The following is a 24731-nucleotide window of genomic DNA, read 5'->3' on the forward strand; positions in this document are numbered from 1 at the left end:
CTGAAAACTCGTACCGGCAACCGGATGTACGCGGTATGTATTCGACGGTCGTAAATGGAGGGATCAGCTGACACGCGGACACGCGTCGGCACGAAGTTGGTCGAAGTTGGTCGTCGCGCAACCGAGCAACGGTATTGCCTCGAAAAGTGTCACGATTCGCTCGGGCAACATCAATCTCAAAAATCGCGAGGCTGTTGAACCTAATCGTCGCCGTCTAGGCTCGTGGCCACGGTTCGGCGAACCGCGGTCTCCAAAAATTCTCGGTTCGCCGGGGAACAGAAATATGCCGTCGGAAGGAGAAAACGCGCGGCTCGTCGCGATATAAATTTATTAAATTGAATTTTATATAAATATAAATTTATATTGTATTTATAAATCTATTAAATTGAATTTTATATAAATATAAATTTATATTGCATTTGTTATAAATTCTATTTATAAATTTATTGAATTGAATTTTATATAAATATAAATTTATATTGTATTTATTATAAATTGTATTTATAAATTATTTTTAAATTATATGAATTTATATTTATAAATTTCTATGTATAAATCATTTTTAAATCAGATAAATTTATATTTATAAATTTGTATGTATAAATCATTTTTAAATTATATGAATTTATATTTATAAATTGTATTTATAAATTATTTTTGAATTATATAAATTTGTACTTATAAATTATATTTATAACTAATCTTTAAATTAGATAAATTTGTATTTATAAATTATTTTTGAATTATATAAATTTGTACTTATAAATTATATTTATAACTAATCTTTAAATTAGATAAATTTGTATTTATAAATTATATTTATAACTAATTTTTAAATTAGATAAATTTGTATTTATAAGTTATATTTATAACTAATTTTTAAATTAGATAAATTTGTATTTATAAATTATATTTATAACTAATTTTTAAATTAGATAAATTTGTATTTATAAATTATATAAATAACTAATTTTTAAATTAGATAAATTTGTACTTATAAATTATATTTATAACTAATTTTTAAATTAGATAAATTTATATTTATAAATTTGCTGTCGTTTTCCGTAACGTCGGAATGATTTTGTTGTTCTGAAGCCACGAAAAATAAATTAAGCCGCGTTTCTAAAATTTATAAATTAGCTTTTATTTCCATGATTAATTTTGTACTTTTGCAGTCGTTTTTTATTTGCGCGAAAAATAAATTTAGACGATCGAGAACGAATGTTTCACTTGGTCACGAGGCATACGCGATTTTCTTTGTCAACAGGAAGGAGAACGATGCGCCGGTGACGCAACAGTTTCGAAAATATGTCCGGCGATCGGTGTTACTCTTAATATTCGGCTGCGCGTTTCTCGTTGTCACCGCTTACTGACCTGTTCGACTTGAACCGACTCCGACCGGCGGCAAAATGATGCTGATCAAGAGCTTCTTCCGGCGGATCATCAAGGACTTTCGGCACAAGGAGCTGCTACCCCTGAAAATGATATTCTTCGTTCAGGCGTCCAGTGAGTAAACGATATTTATAACAAAAGAAAAGAAAAGAAAAGAAAAAGCAATCCACATCGAATTTCTCGTTTCAACGTTTCTTTCTTCCTTGCATAGTTTATCATAAGATACGTAATAAACAATAAATAATAAATTAAGCGAAGTTATCCAAAATTAGGCACGCAGTCGTTTGTTATAAGCTCTCGCCCTTTGCACGAATGTATTTGCAAAAACGAACGAAAGCAATTTTATTCGTGGATAATAGATTTTTAGACTTTATTTTGCCTTCTCAAATTTCTCCAATAATTTCTCATCGAATTGAACGCAATTTTTATTCAATTCCGAATGAATCAAGTGTTAAATATGCAAGTTCGTGTCGCAATTTCTACAATTTAAGATTTCTACAATTAAGTTCAGATTTATGCCAATCGCAGCTCGCTTTTATGATCACTGATTGTCAACAATTTTAAAATATAATATATAATTATTATATCAATATTATTATATATATTATATAAATATATAATTATTGTATCGATGTTATTATATATATATATATTATATAAATATATAATTATTGTATCGATGTTATTATATATATTATATAAATATATAATTATTGTATCAATATTATTATATATATATTATATAAATAAATTTATTTTTTAAGCGAACATACGTTTCTTAAAGTATGTACAAAGATAAGACGATTCGAGGCTCGAGTGTTAATAATTCAAGTGTTAAATATGCAAGTTCGTGTCGCAATTTCTACAATTTAAGATTTCTACAATTAAGTTCAGATTTGTACCAATTTAAAATCAAACTGAATAAAATCTAATAAAAATTGCTGTATCAGACAACATTGCGATTACGCGTGTGCCTACGATAAAAACTGTGATCCTCGAAGAAAGCACAATAGCACACCGAACAGCCCAGTTTCCATTTACAACGCTTTCGTGTGAATGGTATAATTGTTATTAACGATGACAACGAACGTTTTTCAGCGCTCTATGTACTTTATCCGTATCTGACGATACATATGAGGGAGCTTGGCATAAACGTGGAGGAAACCGCCATAATGAGCGCCATTACGCCGGTGATCGCAATGGTGATGCCACCTTTGGCCGGAATGTTCGCTGATCGCCTGGGAAATTTCAAAGTAAAATCCCTAATTAATCCTATTTTTCTGTTACGTCGGATGTTTTCCTTTCTAACAAGTGTTTTCGCATTTCATTGTCTTTCATTTTGTCTTCGTTCGATCGTTTCTTGATCATTTCATTATCGGTTTCAATTATTTTCCGGTTATATTATATTATTATTATATTAATATTATTATTATATTATTATATTACTATCCGGTCATATTATATTAATTCAATTATTTTCGCACGATTTCATCGGTAGTTATAAATTGCTTTCTGATCATTTTATTTCTAATTCAATTATTTTCTGATTATTTTATCTTTAGTTCAATTATTTTCCGAACATTTTATTTTTAATTCAATTATTTTCCTATTATTTTATTATTAGTTCAATTATTCTCAGATTATTTTATTATTGGTTCAATTATTTTCCTATCATTTTATTATTAATTCAATTATTTCCCTATCATATTATTATTAATTCAATTATTTTTAGATCATTTTATTATTAATTCAATTATTTTTAGATCATTTTATTATTAATTCAATTATTTTTAGATCATTTTATTATTAATTCAATTATCTTCCTATCATTTTATTATTAGTTCAACTATTTTCCTACCATTTTATTATTAGTTCAACTATTTTCCTATCATTTTATTATTAGTTCAACTATTTTCCTATCATTTTATTATTAATTCAATTATTTTTAGATCATTTTATTATTAATTCAATTATCTTCCTATCATTTTATTATTAGTTCAACTATTTTCCTACCATTTTATTATTAGTTCAACTATTTTCCTATCATTTTATTATTAGTTCAACTATTTTCCTATCATTTTATTATTAGTTCAATTATTTTTAGATCATTTTATTATTAATTCAATTATTTTCCTATCATTTTATTATTAGTTCAACTATTTTCCTATCATTTTATTATTAGTTCAACTATTTTCCTATCATTTTATTATTAGTTCAATTATTTTCCTATCATTTCGTTATTAGTTCAATTACTTTCCTATCATTTTGTTATTAGTTCAATTACTTTCCTATCATTTTATTATTAGTTCAATTTATTTATTTCTAGTTCAATTATTTCCCGATCATTTTATCGTTCAATCACTTTTCCTATCATTTTATTATTGTTCAATTATCTCCCCATCATTTTGCCTGTAATTCAATTATTTTCTGTTCGTTTCCATTCTAATTCGCGTACTTACCGATCATTTTATTGCCATTACAATTATATCACGGTTATCTCTATGAGTTAGTGGTATGGTGGTGCACCCCATTCGTAGATACCGAGGAAAACAATTAAAGAGATACGCAAACACCTGTGTCCGAACAGATTTTATTGTCGCTGTTCTCCTCGTTCGGCGGACTCGCGGCGTTGCTGTTGCTGCTCGTGCCGATCGGCAGGATAACCGTGGAATTTCCGAACCGAGTCGTTATGGACCTCGGCTGTACAGGGAATAACGGGCTGCTTTACACGATGAGCCAGAGTCATCCTTGCGAGACGAACTTGCAAGAAAAGATCTCCACCAGGCTGGAAAGTTGCGGGTAGGTAAGGATGCGGGCTCGTGTCGCGACTAATTACAGTGAATTCTCTCTAATTCGCGCTCAGATTCTACACGAAAATGGACAATTTGGGGAGAGGAGACGCGATTGTTCGAGCCTCGCGGCTCGCTTTTATGATCACCGATTGTCAACAATTATAAAATATATAATTATTGTATATATTTTATAATTATATATTTATATAATATATATAATAATATTGATACAATGATTATATATTTATATAATATATATATATATATATATTATATAAATATATAATCATTGTATCAATATTATTATATATATTATATAAATATATAATTATTATATCAATATTATTATATATATTATATAAATATACATGGTGCCCTAAAATTATTGTATTTTCGGGAACTGAGGGGTTCATGAGGTGATTTGAAGCAACTTTTTCCTTAGCGAAAATGCGATCCGCAGCTTCGTTCGCGAGTTATTAACGAAAAACTGTGACCAATGGGAGGCGAGCTCGCTTAGCGCGAGGCGGCCGCGCCAATGAACGGAACTGGACTTCGCGCGCTCGTTGGCTGCGCCGCCTCGCGCTAGCCGAGCTCGCTTCTCATTGGTCACTGTTTTTCGTTAATAACTCGTTAACGACGCGTCGGAGAACATTTTTGTAAAGGAAAAAGTTACTTCAAATGGTCTCAGGAACCTTCCTATTACCAAATTTTCCATTTTTGTGCGCAACGCCGCGTTTTTTCTGCTCCGAGCTGCGTCATCCTCAAACCTCGCAAAGACGAACGATTCCCGGCGAACGCAGAGTCACTTTGACTCGTAACAAAGTTCCTCTTGGCAATTGATGTATTGTCGCCCGCGGGTCAAAATGACTCTGCGTTAGACGCACGCGTATTAATCAAGATGTTTCGACGCAAGGTTTTCGGTTCGCGGTAAAACTTTTGTCGCCCTCCTGTTCGTTTCCGTCTGTCCGGAAACTGCACAACAGCAGCATAATTATTCGCGGTTTCATGTTCAAGTTACATGTGTCGTATGGACATTTACAACGACACGGAGGTGGAGTCGATTTTGTCGTCGAGAATGTACACGATCGTGCGGCACAATTTGGAAACTGGCAGCAACACCACCGTCAAGTTCACGATCGCTCAGGATGACGTGCCAGTGGTATGTACATACCAGAGAAAGCTGGCCAGAGAATTCACTGATTTTTAATGCTGTTTTAACCACTTATAAACTAATTACTGTCCAAAATATTAAGGAAACTTTATAACATGTTTCAAGCTTGCATCGATTCTATTGAAAATTGTAGATCAATATAATTCTATTATAAATGACATTTAATGTAATTTAATATAATTGAAAATTACACGAAGGAATTCATTGTAATATTATTGTAATTATATTATATTATTATATCATTATAATTACTAATATAATATTATATTAGTATGATTATAGTACATTATTATATCATTATAATTACTAATACAATATTATATTAGTATGATTATATTATATATATATGTATAATTATATTACTATAATTATATATAGTATTATATAATTATATTATATTATTATGTTACTGTAATTACATATATAGAATGTTATATAATTATATTACATTATTATATTATTATAATTATATATAATATTATATAGTCATATTGCATTATTATATTACTGTAATTACATATACACAATGTTATATAATTATATTATATTATTATAATTATATATAATATTACATAGTTATATTGCCTTATTATATTACTGTAATTATATATATACAATGTTATATAATTATATTACATTATTATATTATTGGAATTATACATATACATATATATAATATTATACAACTATGATATTAATTATATTAAATTTTTTAATGTCATTTATTATTTTTAATTTGAATTTTTTAAATCATGTTAAACGCACTCTTTAAACGGGCTTTTACAGCATGTACATATATACAAGATAAATCGCATAAGAATTTCGTCTCGGCTATCATAGCGCGAAATAATTCTCCGAAATAGCATTAATAACAGCCGTGCACGGTTAGGTGCCGCGCCGACTCGTTCAATCATCTGTCCGTAGGAGTTCCAGGTAACGTTTGTTTCGATCGATCAAATTGATTTGCAGCAGCCGAAAGACGAAGACATCCGGGAATATCGTAGGCTAACGAACAACGAGCACTACAAGACGTCGATACGTCGTCTCTCGAGGTCCGAGTACTTCTTCCCGGCCAATCAATTGTACGAATTCGCGTGCACCGTGTCCGGATTCATCGAGGACTTCGAGACGTCGACCTTCAACACTGCCATGTCGAACAGAATCTACGAGAACCGGACGCTTTGCAGCTTCAATCCTATTTTATCCCTTAAGGTGAGCCGAGACGATTTTTCTAGGAGCAAACGAGAGAGTTCAATTTTCGGGAGAAAAATTGTTCGGAATTATTACTAACTTGACATTTTTATAGAACTTTTTATTTTAACAATATTCGCGAAAAATATTGTTTCGGTAGTTTAATACAATTATAGTTGTAGAATAATTCATATAATTCATAAATTGGTAGTTTAAAAATTATTCAGAATTATTACTAACTTGATGTTTCTATAGATTTTTTTATTTTCTGAACCGAGGGAACAATATTCGGGAAAACTATTGTTTCGGTAGTTTAATGCAATTATAGTTGTAGTATATAATTCATGGTATAAATTGGTAGTTTAAAAATTATTCAGAATTATTACTAACTTGACGTTTTTATAGATTTTTGATTTTCTGGACCGGGGAAATAACATTATGGAAAAATATTGTTTCGGTAGTTTAATAAAATTATAGTTATAGTATTATTCATGGTATAAATTGGTAGTTTAAAAATTATTCAGAATTATTACTAACTTGATGTTTCTATAGATTTTTTTATTTTCTGAACCGAGGGAACAATATTCGGGAAAACTATTGTTTCGGTAGTTTAATGCAATTATAGTTGTAGTATATAATTCATGGTATAAATTGGTAATTTAAAAATTATTCAGAATTATTACTAACTTGACGTTTTTATAGATTTTCTATTTTCTGAACCGAGGGAAATTATATTATAACATAATTATATTATGTTATAACATTATATTAAATAAACATAAACATTATATTATATAACATAACTATTATTATAACATAATTATTGTTTCGGTAATTTAATATAATTATAGTCGTAGTATTAATTCGTGGTATAATTGGTAGTTTAACGTAACGTTTATGATTTACGTTTTTTGATATGTTAACAACCTTTGTTAACGGAAATTTAAATAAATATAAATTCATAATAACCAAGAAAAAATATAGTTTAAATTATAGCATAAAATATAAGATCAGAATAGTATTCAATTATAAAAGTTGAAATCATTAGCTTAATTTTTATAATTTACGTTTTGTGATATATTAACAACCCTTATTAACGGAAATTGAAATAAATATAACTTCATAATAACCAAGAAAAAATATAGTTTAAATTATAGCATGAAATATAAGATCAGAATAAAATTCAATTATAAAAATTGAAATCTTTAGCTTAATCTTTGTGATTTACATTTTGTGATATAATAACAACCCTTATTAACGGAAATTGAGATAAATATAACTTCATAATAACCAAGAAATAAATACATATATAATTATAGCATGAAATATAAGATCAGAAAAGAATTCAATTATAAAAGTTGAAATCTTCAATAATACAATCAGTTCCTATCAACGAAAATTAAAACAAATATAACTTTATAATAACCAAGAAAAACTACATAATATAATTTTTATAAAAGTAAAATATAAATTCGAACAGAATTCAATTATAAAAGCTGAAAAAAAAAAATCTTTAACGATAAACTCAGTTCCTATCAACGAAAATAAAAATAAAAATAATCTCACGATAACCGAGAAAAAATATATAGTATAATTTTTATAAAAAAGAATATAGATCAGAATAGAAATCTATAATTTTTATAAAAAAGAATACAGATCAGAATAGAACTCCATTCTAAAAATCGCGATCTTCGACAATCAAACCAGAATTATCGATAAAAGAACGTGCGAACGCCTCGCCCCGATATTTTTATTAACCAACAATAAAAAAGACCTAATAATATTCGTCGATACCGTATTGCTATATAAAATGACCGCCGTTGCTATATAAATATTATATATAAATATTATATGAATATTATATATAAATATTATATAAATATTATATATAAATATTATATGAATATTATATATAAATATTATATAAATATTATATATAAATATTATATAAATATTATATATAAATATTATATAAATATTATATATAAATATTCTATATAAATATTATATGAATATTATATATAAATATTCTATATAAATATTCTATATAAATATTATATGAATATTATATATAAATATTATATAAATATTATATATAAATATTATATAAATATTATATATAAATATCATATGAATATTATATATAAATATTCTATATAAATATTCTATATAAATATTCTATATAAATATCATATGAATATTATATATAAATATTATATAAATATTATATATAAATATTCTATATAAATATTCTATATAAATATCATATGAATATTATATATAAATATTATATAAATATTATATATAAATATTATATATAAATATCATATGAATATTATATATAAATATTATATAAATATTATATATAAGTATTCTATATAAATATCATATGGATATTATATATAAATATTATATAAATATTATATAAATATTATATATAAGTATTCTATATAAATATCATATGAATATTATATATAAATATTATATAAATATTATATATAAGTATTCTATATAAATATCATATGAATATTATATATAAATATTATATAAATATTATATATAAGTATTCTATATAAATATCATATGAATATTATATATAAATATTATATAAATATTATATTATTATATATTGCTATATAAAATCGCCGTTCGCTACAATTTCGTCCGACTGTTTTGCAACGTGCGCAGGGTAACGCGAGCAAAACGATAAACTATCGTTCGTACAAATCGAAGATGAAAAGGCTGTCATTGACGGACGAGGACCGCGAGCTGGAACGTCAGCGATACTCATCGGAGGAGATCGCGTGGACCGGCGATCGATTCGAGAAGATTACTTGCGGGAATCCCGATCCCCGGACCGAGAAGATTCGGCTGGATCTGCCGCTGATTAATTACACGAGCAGCGCGACGCCGTACAAGTTCCTTACCAGCGATGACTGTCACAAAAGGTGTATAGCGACCGCGCCGCGGAAGGAAGTCTGCTCGAACAAGGACATGGAGCTCGAATTCAACGTCAGACTGACCTTTTGGCTTTACTTCGTCATCAGAGTATTTATCGGCGAGTATACCACCCTCTTGCCCCCCACCCACACCCCACCCATCCCTACACCCTCGCTACGCGAGTAGACCGGTACGCGACCGTAAACGAAGAAGAAGCAAAAATCAAAAGAAATGTGTGTCTTTTTCTCGCGAAGAACGATTTAGCGATTGCGTTAACGAAAAAGTCACGATTTGTGTTCGCGCGAATGGACAGTTTTCCGCGTCGCTTATTAGACGCGATTATTATGCGCGATTCAAGAATAAAGGAAAAGATATTAGCCACGGATTATCTTTGCAATCTTGAAAGAGCAGAGTTTACGTGGATTTTTCTTTTTGCGCTCATAAAATCGCGGCGTGGATCTTTCTGTGTGATCTAAAGTGGTTAAATTATAGCATTTTATTATATTATTATATTTGATTATTATTTTATTTTATTTTTATATCATTACGTTATATTTTTATGATATTATTATCGTTATTATCATTGTCGTTGTTATAATAATTAGTATTATTGCATTTTACACACAATTATCACTGTATTATTATTATTATCACACACAGTCATTGTTATAATAATAATTATTATTATATTTTACTATTATTACTGTATTATTATCATTATTATCACAGTCGTATAACTCAGTATATTTTATTATTATTACTGTGTTATTATTATCATTGTCATTATTATAATAATTATTATTATTGGATTTTGCTATTATTACTGTATTATTATCATTTTTGTCACAGTCAGTATGAAGTCAGTATATTTTATTATTATTACTGCAATATTATTATTATTATCACAGTCATTTAAATAATAATAATAATCATTAAATTTTACTATTACTACTGTATTGTTATCATTATTATCACAGACATATAAGTCAGTATGTTTCTATTATTATTACTATGTTATTATCATTATTATAATAATAATTATTATTATATTTTACTATGATTACTGTATTATTATCATTATTATCACAGTCATTACTATAATAATAATTATTATTATATTTTATTATTATTACTATATTATTATCATAATTATCACAGTCATATAAGTCAGTATATTTCTATTATTATTACTGTATTATTATTATCATAATATTTCTATTATTGTTACTCTATTATTATCATCATCATCATCATCATCATCATCATCATCATTGTCATTATTAGAATCATTACAATAATTACTATCATGTATTATTATTATTATTATTATTATTATTATTATTATTTCATGCGCAGGTGTAATCGGCGGAACGACGTTCGCGATGTTCGAGGGCGCAGTGATCGCCATACTGCGGGAACAGAAAGCCGATTATGGTCTCCAAAGGATCTACGGGAGTATCGGTGGCATGATTTCCTCGCCGCTATCCGGCCTCTTGATCGATTACGCGAGCCGCGACAAGAGTTACACGGACTTCCGGTACAATTCGCGATAACGCAACCGAGAGACCCCGTTGTTTTGGTACGGTTTTGGATCGTTGCTTATTTGTTAATCGTGATCTTTCAGGCCCGCGTTTTATTTGTACGCGGCGTTGAAGCTGATGTCGGGCGTGCTGATGCTCGCCATCAATTTAGAATTCAAATCGCCGTCGACGGACGTGATTCGCGACGTTTTCACAGTGCTGAGGAACATCGAGGCCGCCGCCCTATTCATCGCGTGCTTCATCCTCGGTAAGCTGGCTTTTTCCATTTCGGGTGGTTTTTTCTTTTTCTTTTTTACGGAAAAATTACGGAACTCGTTGACTCGCCGTTTTTCGTTAATAAACACGTGAACGAAGCCGCGGTTTGAATTTTCGCTGAGGAAGAAGTTACTACGAGTGACCTCGGGACTCCCTCGTTTCACGGAAGTATTATAATTTTTTTTAAAAGTATTATAATTTCTGTGAGTGTGGGTATTACCGCGGACGTCCCAAATACTGCGATATATAAAGCACTCGCAATTTATGCGCTTCATTCCGCGAAAAATCATCGCGGGAGGATGATCTTCGGCTCAAATTAAAGCTCGAAACCTCTGCTTTAAGATACTCTTTCTGGATTTAAGGTTCGATGCACCCACGTCATTGTGAACCTTTAAATGCGAGGCCATGTTTTTCGTATTAAAAATTGCCAACTTCGACCGACGATAACTCCGCGAGAAATCTTCGCAAGATGATCATCTTTATCTCAAATTAAAGCTTGAACCCTGTACTTTAAAATAGTTTTACCGAATTTCAAGTTCGATGCACTCTCGTCGTTGTAAGCCCTCTAAATGCGAGCTCATTTTCGTCACATTAAAAATTGTCAATTCTGGGACAATGCATGGACTTCGACAAAATGCATGGACTTTGACAAATTTTTTTCGGGGATGCCGTTCACAGTAGAATGAAGTTCGATCCTTCCTCTATAATTCCCAAAAAAAGAAACTCGCCTGCGATTTTTTTTCGCAAAGTTACAGCACTTCGAAGCGACCCATGCACATTCGTCGATGACTCCGCCAAAAGTCATCGTAGGGTGACGATGCAAGGGTTGCTTCAAAGTGCTGTAACTCTGCGTAAAAAAATCGCAGCCGCGATTCTTTTTTTCCAAATTGAAGCGAAAGGAACGAACTTTATTCTCCCGTGAACGATATCCTAGGAAAAAATTTTCCATAGCTCGTGTATTTTGACGAACTTGGCAATTTTCGATGCGACAAACATGGCCTCGCGTTTGAATAGTTACAGCGTCGAGGGTGCGTCGAACTTAAAATCGGGAAAGGGTGTTTAAAAGCAGAGATTTCAAGCTGTAATTTAAGAAAAAATTCGTCGTCCTACGATGGTTTTTTGCGGAGTTGTCGCCGGTCAAAGTTGGCCTATTATAAAAACTGAACGATCGTTAGTCCTTTTTAAACCCGTCTAGAATCACCGTTATCATTTAGCATCATTTTAACAAATATTTTCTCTCGTGAATACCGTTTGCAGGAAAATAAAGCTCGATCCTTCCGCTTTAATTTAAAAAGAAGAGAAACGCGGCTGCGATTTTTCTTTCCGAACGGCAAACATGGCGAACATGGCCTCGCATTTGAGTGGTTACAGCGGTGAGGGTGCGTCAAATATTAAGATCCAGAAATTCTGTTTTAAAGTAGAGGTTTCGAGCTGTAATTTAAGAGAAGAGTCATCGTCCCACGACGATTTTTCGCGGAGTTATCGTCGGACAAAGTTGCATCGTTTTTAGCCATAATTCTTTTCAGCATCGTATCGCTCGCTTCTTTATCGATTTATTCCGATCTCCGACTTAACCGGTTCAGTTCAAAAGTCGTCGAGTCACCGTTAATTGACATGAAGTAAATTTGACGTAGCACTGAAAGAGGAAAGCAAATATTCGAGTTAAAGAATAATAGGCGCAGCTCGAGTTGTCAATTTATTAGCGTGAAAGGTCTCATTTTCTCGGTCAAAGTTCGCCTTCATCGAGAAACCACGGCAATACCTGCACTTGCCTCATAATAAATTTTCAATTACATTATATGATAAACGATCGAAAGGCAAAGCTGTCGGTGGCACTTCGCTAGGCAAGTTGCATAGAACAGAGCGACAGCGACGGTCGCCGATCTCGAACGGCGACGGCGAACGCGACGCGAGACGCGTCTCGGTCTCGCGAGTTGCCACGGTTTTCCTAAATTCTGCGCGACGCGACGCGATGAGATTGCGAAAATGAACGTTGAAATAAAGTTACGCAACCCCTCGTTATTGCCCGTTTCCGCCAATCTTCGGCGTGCTGGCCGAATAACGAAATTACAGCGACATTGACATTCCGCATCGATGCCGGCAACGATCCACGCGCGCTTATTAAACAACTCTCGGGTTTTTCTTCGGCGCCGATCAAACCGACTTTTTCTTCCGATTCGACTCGACTCGACGTGACTCGGTTCGATCCGATTCGATTTGTGCAACCGCATCCTTACCTTCCGCGAACGCTTTCGAACGGAACGAGATGTACATTCGTCCTCCCCGAGACTCGCGTCGGCGCTCGCGCGAACAGTTGCGAGTCGCGGAGACTGCGCTTCTCGTTGCTACGTGTCAAATTGTCTTGTAATTGTACTCCTGTTGAATTACGAATTACAATGTGACTTTTAATTGAACGGAGATTTGAATTTCGAATTATACGTTGTAATTGAATTGAATGGAAATCTCAATTACGAATTATGCATTGTAATTGAATTGAATGGAAATCTGAATTACGAATTATACATTGTAATTTAATTGAATAGAATTTTAAATAAACAAATTATACATTATAATTGAATTGAATGGAAATCTGAATTACAAATTATACGTTGTAATTTAATTTAATTTAATTGTACGGAGACCTGAATTACGTATTACAATGTAATTTAATTAAACGAAGATTCGAATTGCGAATTATAATGTAATTGAAATGAATGAAGAATCTGAATTACAAATTATACATTGTAATTGAATTGAATGGAAATCTGAATTACAAATTCAAAAATTTAATTGAATAGAGATCTGAATTACGAATTACAGGGTAATATAATGGAACAAAGATATGAATTACGAATTACAATGTAATACAATTGAACGGTGATCCAAATTACAAATTACAATGTAATATAATTGAACGAAAATCCAAATTACGAATTGCAATGTAATATAACTGTAACGGACATCTGAGTTACAAATTACAATGTAATATAATTGAACGAAAATCCCTATTACAAATTACAATGTAATATAATTGAACTGAGATCTAAATTCCAAATTACAATGTAATATAATTGAACGAAGATCTAAATTACGAATTACAACGTAACATAATTGAACGAAAATCCAAATTACGAATTACAATGTAATATAATTGAACGAAAATCCCTATTACAAATTACAATGTAATATAATTGAACGAAGATCCGTATTACGAATTACAATGTAATATAATTGAACGAAGATCCGAATTACGAGTTACAATGTAATTGAATTGAACGAAAATCCAAATTACAATGTAATATAATTGAACGAAAATCCAAATTACGAATTACAATGTAATACAATTGAACGGTGATCCAAATTACAAATTACAATGTAATATAATTGAACGAAAATCCAAATTACGAATTGCAATGTAATATAACTGTAACGGACATCTGAGTTACAAATTACAATGTAATATAATTGAACTGAGATCTAAATTCCAAGTTACAATGTAATATAATTGAACGAAGATCTAAATTACGAATTACAACGTAACATAATTGAACGAAAATCCAAATTACGAATTACAATGTAATATAATTAAACAAAAATCCCTATTACAAATTACAATGTAATACAATTGAACGAAGATCTAAACTCCAAGTTACAATGTAACAAAATAGAACGGAGATCTAAATGACCAATTACAATGTAATCGGGCCACTTTGTAAATCACAATTCCTCCTGCATTTCAACACAGCAATTCCGCGCAACTCTGTTCCGTTCGATTCGCCGGAACGGTCGCTTAAAAAATACTCTCAAAATCAAAAAAGCGAAAAATCGAGACCGCGAGAAGACCGTTTTGCATATTCGCGCGTTTTCCGGGTACATCGGTACATCGCGAGCGTCACGAATCCTAACGGGGGCGGGTTATTAAAACGACTCGTTTAAAAAAAAAAAGTATCGACGACGACGACGACGCGTTTAATCTTGTCTCGTTCTTTCGTAGGCACCGCTTGGGGCTACATCGAGTCGTTCCTCTTTTGGCTGATCCAGGACTTAGGTGGATCAAGATCACTCATGGGTATCACCATAACCGTAGGCGGTATAGCCGGCATACCATTACTGGTTCTATCCGGGCCAATCGTGTCGAAGATCGGCCACGCCAATGTGCTGTTCATAGGCTTCGTTTTTTACGCCATAAGACTTTGCGGTGAGCATCCATATTAATTCCTGCACGTCCGCAGTAACTCCGGTGATAATTGCGACCGGCCTTGATATTACGGCAGAAGCACCGGCTGCGCGATTTTTCTGCTCGCCCCGCGTCGCACCCTCCGCCCTAACCCCTTCCGCCGCGCACCCCGACGCCGACCGCATTAATCTTGTCTTTCGAGGCCGGTTTTTTAGAGACTGCTTCAACAACCCCGCCGTTCTAATTCATTCAGCTACCGCGGCAACTTTGTTGCAGCGTGTCGCCATCTTTTCGATCGACTTCGGCCAATTATCGGCGCGCCGGTGTGTGTGTTGTGTTTTTAATGTGGCTCTTACGTTAGATAGAAGGATAGAGAAAATAGAAAGCTGTTACTTTTGATGTTATTGCTTCGGAGATACTGTTTTACTAATGATAATGTGAAAGACGTAAAGAAGAATATAAAGAATAATAATATATTATTAATTAATAATAATATAAAGAACATTATTATTCATATATAATTAATAATATAATATAGAGAACATTATTATTCATATATAATTAATAATAATATAGAGAAAATTATTATTCGTATATATTATAATTAACAATAATACAAAGAACATTGTTATTCATATATAATTAATAATATAATATAGAAAACATTATTATTCATATATAATTAATAATATATTATAAAAAACATTATTATTCGTATATAATTAATAATAATATAAAAACATTATTATTAATATATAATTAATAATATTATAGAAATCATTATTATTAACGTAAAATTGATAATAATATAAAGAGCATTGAGAGTGTCGATGATAATTTGAAACAATTTTAAACGATTTTTCATTCGAACTTTAATAAATAAATACAATCGCTCTCGATATCAAAGGATTGAAGCAATTATCACCATTTTTCTTTTCTCTTTAAGAGAATAATGTCTGTGTCAGCATGATTATCACAATTGTTTGTGGTATTTACGATAGATCAGCCTTTATAATATTATGGTTAATTCGATTTTCTCTTGCAGGTTACTCGATTATTTACAATCCGTGGCACACGCTTATATTCGAGGCGCTCGAGTCGGTGACTTTGTCGCTCAGTTTCACCGCCGCTGTTACTTACGCTGCTAAATTGTCCACCACCACCACCGACAGCTCGATACAAGGGCTGTTAGGCGGTGTATATTATGGAGTAGGTCTGTACTCATTCCAGAAGTATATTGTAGAAAATTGTACATTTTTCTGTGACAAAATGTTTTAGCGGAAATGGCGAGGTTAATTATTTATTGCTTTAGCAAATTTGGGTCTTGCAGTGTTCAATTCAGCTGTTATTTTATGTGTATATATTTTATTATAGTTTTCAAATTTCGAATGAATTGTTATTCGAATGAATACTTATTCGAACGAATTCTTATTCGAATAAATTCTTATTCGAATGCATACTTATTCGAACGAATTCTTATTCGAATGAATACTTATTCAAACGAATTTTTATTCGAATAAATTCTTATTCAAACGAATTCTTATTCGAATGAATACTTATTCGAACGAATTCTTATTCGAATGAATACTTATTCAAACGAATTCTTATTCGAACGAATTCTTATTCGAATGAATACTTATTCAAACGCATTTTCATCCGAATGAATTCTTATTCGAATAAATTCTTATTCAAACGAATTCTTATTCGAATGAATTCTTATTCAAACGAATTCTTATTCGAACGATTTTTCATCCGAATGAATTCTTATTCGAACGAATTTTCATTCGAATAAATTCTTATTCGAACGAATTTTCATCCAAATGAATTCTTATTCGAATAAATTCTTATTCGAACGAATTTTCATCCAAATGAATTCTTATTCGAATAAATTCTTATTCGAACGAATTTTCATCCGAATGAATTCTTATTTGAACGAATTTTTATTCGAATAAATTCTTATTCGAACGAATTCTTATTCGAATGAATACTTATTCGAACGAATTCTTATTCGAATGAATTCTTATTCGAACGAATTCTTATTCGAATGAATACTTATTCGAACGAATTCTTATTTGAATGAATACTTATTCAAACGAATTCTTATTCGAATAAATTCTTATTCGAACGAATTTTCATCCGAATGAATTCTAATTCGAACGAATTTGTATTCGAACGAATTTTCATCCGAACGAATTATCATTTGAACAAAATCTTATCCGAATCTTTTATCTAGATAAATATTTATTCCATTCTATATCTATTCGACAGAGAATCGAATAATATTTCCTTCGCCAGTCTTCGTCTTCTATCCATCGTCCGAACAAAATCTCGCCAATTCCGACGAACAGAAGGCCTCCCACAATCTCTGAGATCCTGATCGAGAACAATCTAACACCGATAAAAACGCTCTTCGTGTCCCTGATTCCAGGAAAAGGTTCCGGAAGCCTGATCGGCGGCTACCTGATGAAGGCGTTCGGTACCCGGCCGACCTACCGCATCTTCGCGGGGCTGACCTTGGTTACCGGGGTGATGTACTACATCTTCAACGTGGCGTACCTGAAGAAGCGTCCGCAGGTCGAAGGGAACGAGATCGTAAAGAAGAAGCCGAAGAACGCGGAGAATCGGAACGGCGTGGAGCCCGGAATCATCGAGATACCGATGGAGGAGAAGAAGAAGAAGACGTCGACGACGACGAAGAAGAAGAACGAGGAGCCACGCGACGAGGTCGAGACGAAGGCGAAGAAACCGCGGAGCGATCTGTGCGACGGCGGCGTCGACAACGAGGCGTTCGCCAAGGATTCCGAGAACACGAGGAAGCCGCGGGAGAACGGAAGCCGGCCGGCGAACGACATCGAGGCGGTGAACAACGCGAAGAACCTCGACAGCATCGAGAGGGCGGAGGACAACGGCCGGAAGAAGTCGAAGAAGGGGAAGAAGAGGGCGGAGGAACGGGAACGGGCGAAAGAATGCTCGCGGCAAAACGGCGCGACGAATCCGGGATTCGACGACGAACAGGATCGGTGTAACGTCACCATCGAGAGCCAGCCGGACGACAAGAAATGAACACGAAAGTTCCTTCAGGGATCTCCGTACCGCCTTTCTTCGTTGTTCCAACGATCGATCGATCGATCGATCACGGGAACTGCGATCCGCGTCGGAAACGAGGTGCCGCGGGGACAGTGGAGATATTTCCGGATCGCCGTGACCACGGCTTTCGACGATTTCGTTGGCGATAGTCTCCCTAATTGTCCCTCTTTTTGGTCTCCCTAATTGACGCGCAGCTTGGGAACAAAGATGGACAATTTGGGAAGAGATGGCACGATTTATTGGTTGTTGACAATCGGTGGCTGTAATAATCGTATTATAATAATATTATATAATTATTATATGTATGTAATTATTGTACAGGGTGTCCCAAACATACCTCGTAATACGGAAATGGGAGATTCCTCGGGTCATTCGAAGCAAGTTTTTTCTTTGCGAAAATGCGATCCTTGGCTTCGTTTACGAGTTATTGACGAACAAACAGGGACCAATGAGAGATGAGCGCGGCCGGCGCGCGGCGGCACGACCAACGAGCGCGCGGAGCCCAGCTCCGCCCATTGGCTCGGCTGACGCGAGACGGTAGAGCTCGCCTCCTATTGGTCAGTGTTTGTTCGTTGATAACTCGTAAATGAAGCCGCGGATTGCATTTTCGCAAAGGAAAAACTTGTTGCAAATGACCCGAGGAATCCCTCGTTTCTGGCTGCGAGACATTTTTGGCCTGTATATATATACACAGACTGTCAACACATAATAATATTATTATTATTATATATTATTATATTATATTATATTATAATATTATACACATATCTGATATTATAGTATTATATAAATATTATTACAATAATCGTATCTGATCTCCCCAGATTGTCCACCTTTGTTTCCAAGCTGAGCGTCAATTAGGGAGAATTTACATGGTCCAGCACCGATTCTTTATACTCGTGCGAAAATGATAGTATTCGAAGCGCAACGGTGCGCCCCTAAGTGTTCGAACGGGGCTCCTAGGAACATATGTATTATCGTAGATTTTACATAGATTTTACACCGAAACTCCAGCAACGCTGGAGCTATTACATGACATCGAATTTTCGGCAAATTTAACGGATTCGTTGATCCAACGAGTTGAAAAACGAATACGAGAATCTTTGAAATTACAATTGCTGTCGTTCGAACGCTTAAGCGCGGATATTACTCTAACTTATTGCAAGATCTTCGATAGTACCATGTATCCGTAACACGGAATACGGTCGATCATCCCAGGAAATCGTTACTGGAACGCATCGTAAATTAAACGTCGTGCATGTACTTCAATGTATCGCAGTGCCGAGTGTCGAAAATACGTAGATATATGTATAGTAACGCTGATGCTCTATTTTGTACACCGTTTTCGTTTCCTTCGTTTTCAATGTAATATTTTAGCGTAGAATGTTGCAGTATCGTCGCACACACACACAAGATAATAGGTAGAGATCATTTTAGTGCGCGCGAATGTCGATCAAGTATGTCGAGTTGCTCGACAAATATATATATATATATACACATATTTTTGTAATTGTTATCAAAGTTATATATGTATGCATACTTTCTCAACGAGGCAGAGTAATATAATTATGTAATATAAACGACACGAGTATGTCAATTATGTAGGCGTCGGCTGTGGAAATTTTTACAAGTGCATGCGCGCGTAATTAAAATAATTCGTGGTTGTATTACAATGTAATTGAGATACAATGCAATTGAAATACAATGTAATTGAATTACGTAGTTGAATTACAATGTTATTGAAATGGAATTTAATTGAATTACAATGTAATCGCAAAATAATGCAATTGAAATACAATATAATTGAATTACAAATGTAATTGAACTACACTGTAATTGAATTACAATGTAATTGAACTACAACGTAATTGAACTACAATGTAATTGAACTACAATGTAATTGAACTACACTGTAATTTAACTACAATGTAATTGAACTACAATGTAATTGAACTACAATGTAATTGAACTACACTGTAATTGAACTATAATGTAATTGAACTACAATGCAATTTAACCACAATGTAACTGAATTACAATGCAATTGCAAGTCTGCACGGAAGCCGGAATTTCAGAACAAATCGCATATACTCTGTTCGATCAAGTTCGACGCGAATGGCTCGCTTGAGATTGACCGAAATTCGAATTTAACCATGAAGCGTGTGAGATCTATAAATAAGTTCAGACGTAAAGAAAAGTAATATAAGTATAATAAAATAACGATGCGCGACATTTTCGTACAAGCATGTGTTTTGCGAGCGTGTCGCAAAATTGTAACTCCGAGCCGAGCCCGACGGAACGTGTCCTTTCCACGCGTTCAAATCACTGGAAACGCACTCTCCTAACCACGCATCGAAGTCACCGGGGCATAGTCTTTCGTCATAGTCTTTTAATCGCGTCTACGGCCTCGTCGCTACAGTAGCTAGCTCCATTGTCCATTTACGATCGTTCGCCATGCGGGATTAACAGATTCTTTAGCGAACATTGAATGGATTTTTACATTGATAATTTACGTTCAGAACTACAGTAATGTCTCCCTAACTGACGCACAGATTGCGCAGAAAAATGGACAATTTGGGGAGAGGAGACGTGATTATTCGAGCCTCGCAGCTCGTTTTTATGGTTGTTGACAATTCGTACCACAGATTGGAGAACACGCAAGGGTTACTATAAACTGCTGTAACTTTGCGAGAAAAAATCGTAGCCGAGTTTCTTTTTTATCAAATTAAAGGGGAAAGATCGAACTTCGTTCTGCCGTGAACGGCATCTCGGAGAAAAATTGTCCAAAGTCCGTGCGATTCGTCGAACTCGACGATACGACGTATGACGTACGACGAACATGGCCTCGCATTTAAAGGGTTACAGTGGCGTGGATGCGTGGAACTTAAAATCCCAGGCACGCTGTCCGAAAGTAGAGGTTTCGAGCTTTAATTTAAAAAAAGAGTCATCGTCCCGAGGTGATTTTTCGCGGAGTTATCGTCGCTCGAAGTTGTCCTCTGTTAAAACTCGATATCTCGCTTCCAAGTACAGTAATGTCTCCCTAACTGGCGCTCAGATTGTACACAAAAATGGACAATTTGAGAAGAGAAGGTGCAATATTTTTAGAGCTTTGTACCTCGTTTATTATACTTACCGATTGTCGACAGCTATAAAAACGAGGCGCGAGGCTCGAATAATCGTATCTCCTCCTCCCAAATAGTCCATTTTTCTGCACAATCTCGGCGTCAATTAGAGAGACATTACTGTACACGGTAGATACGTACAGTAGATCAGCGTTCACGCTTTCCTGAATGCTTCACTATGCGAGTTAAAAAACCGTATTTTCGATTGATTCGCACGATTCGTTCGGCATTACGTTATTATTTATATCGACACGTAAGATCGGAACCATACTATTATATTTTACTATTATATTTTATTACTATATTTTATTATTGTTACATTTTATTATTATTATGTTCTATTATTATTATTTATTATCTGTGGTAATAATAATGCTAAAATAATAATAATAATAATATTATTATCATAATCGGTTATCTATGTAAGTTATAAATATTTTATTATTATTACATTTTACTATTATATTTTATTACTATATTTTATTACTGTTACATTTTATTATTATTATTTGGTATATTATACTCTATTATTATTATTTATTATTTATTATCTGTGGTAATAATAACGTTACAATAATAATAATGCTGAAATAATAATAATAATAATATTATTATTATATTATTATTATTATTATTATTATTATCGGTTATCTGTATAAGTTTATTGTACATCGGCGTCGTAGTTTTACAAATGCGATTCTTTGTAGGCTATCGAGTCGATTTTGACGTTTCGACGACAATGCGCTGTTTCGCGATTCATTCTTAATCCGATTTTTTTTACTATTCTGCTCTGCGATCGTTCTCCTCCTAAATCGAATACAATAAAAAAAGAAAGAAAAATGAAAAGAGACAAAAAGTAAAGAAGTGTCGGCAATGCCTTTGAGATGCCGAGAGTAGCGTTCCGAAACAATTTAATGAACGCAGCTGTTCGGAGGAAACAATCGTAATTACCGGATCGCGGATCGTTGCGGAACATAAAAATTTGTTGCGTCTATTGCAAAAAGCAAAAAGCAAAAACAAAACAAGACAGCAGAAGTAACTTTTAGAAGCGTCGATCTTTTCTGTCGAACAAATATTAATCGTTCGTGAAAATATTACATCGACGTTGTTTAAAGGCTTCTAAATTCCGATCGAGATTACGGCCACTCGTATTTCTGTCGTAAATCCATAAAAAATTCGCGGCCTAGTAATTACAGTAATTACTAGAGAATTCGAAGAATTACGGCGGAACATAAAATAGCGAGAGAATCGAAGGCAACGAAAAATGCCGATACGATGATCGCAACTTGTTATAATTATTTGAGAAAGTCTTCCAAATTGTCTTGCAAATTGACGCGGACGATTTTTAATTGCACTTCCAAGAGCGTTGCGCGATGCTCCGGGAATTTCGGTGTCCTTTGAAACCGCGTACAGCAATGTCTCCCTAATTCGCGCTCGGATCGCGCACGAAAATGCACGATTTGGGGAAAGGAGACGCGATTGTTCGAGCCTCCGGGCTCTTTTTCATAGTGATCGATCGTCGACGCCGCTAGGCTCGAACAATCGCGTCGCCTCCTCCCAAATTGTCCGTTTTCGTGCGCAATCTGCGCGCGAATTAGGGAGACATTACTTTACTCCCAAATTCGCGCTCGGATGGCGCCCGAAAATGGACAATTTCGGGGAGAGAAGACGCGATTGTTCGAGCCTTGCACTCGTTTTTATAATCACCGATTGACAATAACTATAAAAACGAGTCGCGAGGCTCGAACAATCGCGTCGCCTCCTCCCAAATTGTCCATTTTTGGGCGCAATCTGCGCGCGGATTATGGAGTAATTACTGTACGATGAAAACGTTTTCGTCGGACATTTTTATTAGATAATAACAAAAATGTATATCGATATATGGACCGTTTATTTTGAAGTTTTTTGGGGACTTTCGCTAGTCCATTTTTTGTTGTTTCGAGAAAATTAAAGGCTAGCGTATAGGCCGATTGAAAAATATAAATTAATTGCGTCGAGTCTGGCAATGTTTCGACGACTGTAAAAGCGAGCCGCTAGGCTCGAACAATCGCGTCGCCTCCTCCCAAATTGTCCGTTTTCGTGCGCAATCTGCGAGCGAATTAGGGAGACATTACTGTACTCCCAAATTCGCGCTCGGATGGCGCTCGAAAATGGACAATTTCGGGGAGAGAAGACGCGATTATTCGAGCCTTGCACTCGTTTTTATAATCACCGATTGGCAATAACTATAAAAACGAATCGCGAGACTCGAACAATCGCGTCGCCTCCTCCCAAATTGTCCGTTTTCGTGCGCAATCTGTGCGTCAGTTAGGGAGACATTACTTTACTCCCTAATTCGCGCTCGGATGGCGCACGAAAATGGACAATTTCGGGGAGAGAAGACGCGATTGTTCGAGCCTTGCGCTCGTTTTTATAATCACCGATTGGCAATAACTATAAAAACGTGTCTCGAGGCTCGAACAATCGCGTCTCCTCTTCCCGAAATTGACCGTTTTCGTGCGCAATCTGCGCGCGAATCAGGGAGAAATTATTCCGTGAATCGACGAGCGTTCCGGTTTCGTCGCAACAGAGCCGAACGCGTTTTTTGTTTCCGCGTGCGGCAAACGCGAAACTGTAACCGCGCGCCCGCCCTTGAAACATTGTTAAGAACTCAATTATCCGCGATAAAGAGTAACGGCCCAGAAAACGGATATTAAAAGCTGTGTACGAGAGGTAGTGAGCTACTAATAGGACACACGCTGTTAAATAATGAAAACGCAGTGGCGGTTCCGCGAAGAAACAATGTGATATAACTATGCAGGAAATAGTGCGTAATTGCAACTTCCCTAATTGTACTGGTCGTAAAGACGATAATTAGAGTTAAATAAACGGTGGTACAACCCGATCGAAAAGGATTTCCTTATTGTCGCATTTTTTCCAGGGAAGCTGTGGGACACGTTCGCGGAAAAACGATGACGGCCGTTCTTCGACGAGCGGACGACTTTTTTGCATTGCGAACATTTTTACCGATTTTTGTCGACGCGAATTTTTTATTCGACCGATATTTGTCGGTACAAATTTTCT

General features: G+C 34.1%; 1 protein-coding gene and 1 long non-coding RNA gene across 2 annotated transcripts in view; one reads left to right on the top strand and one right to left on the bottom strand.

Moving 5' to 3' along the window:
• Nucleotides 1-24731, bottom strand: part of LOC143263858 (uncharacterized) — a 73958-nt gene that overhangs the window by 28054 nt on the left and 21173 nt on the right. The window contains exon 2 of the long non-coding RNA XR_013037199.1: nt 1375-1475. This is a non-coding gene — a long non-coding RNA (uncharacterized LOC143263858). The remainder of the gene's footprint in view (nt 1-1374; nt 1476-24731) is intronic.
• Nucleotides 1365-24562, top strand: LOC117223459 (uncharacterized). Its single transcript, XM_076528646.1, has 11 exons — nt 1365-1506; nt 2491-2645; nt 3980-4191; nt 5199-5343; nt 6325-6567; nt 9235-9604; nt 10843-11023; nt 11111-11274; nt 15277-15480; nt 16505-16672; nt 17888-24562. The coding sequence occupies exons 1-11, from the start codon at nt 1410-1412 to the stop codon at nt 18520-18522; spliced, it is 2574 nt and encodes an 857-aa protein (XP_076384761.1). The 5' UTR covers nt 1365-1409; the 3' UTR covers nt 18523-24562.

The sequence above is a fragment of the Megalopta genalis genome, chromosome 2 (genome assembly GCF_051020955.1).
Source record: "Megalopta genalis isolate 19385.01 chromosome 2, iyMegGena1_principal, whole genome shotgun sequence".
Taxonomy (NCBI): Eukaryota; Metazoa; Arthropoda; class Insecta; order Hymenoptera; family Halictidae; genus Megalopta; species Megalopta genalis.

Coding starts and splice junctions, on each gene's coding strand:
- LOC117223459 (XM_076528646.1), top strand. CDS start 1,410: ATGATGCTGATCAAGAGCTTCTTCCGGCGGATCATCAAGGACTTTCGG. Junction 5,344..6,324: donor CTCAGGATGACGTGCCAGTG/GTATGTACATAC, acceptor ATTGATTTGCAG/CAGCCGAAAGACGAAGACAT. Junction 9,605..10,842: donor CGTCATCAGAGTATTTATCG/GCGAGTATACCA, acceptor TTTCATGCGCAG/GTGTAATCGGCGGAACGACG.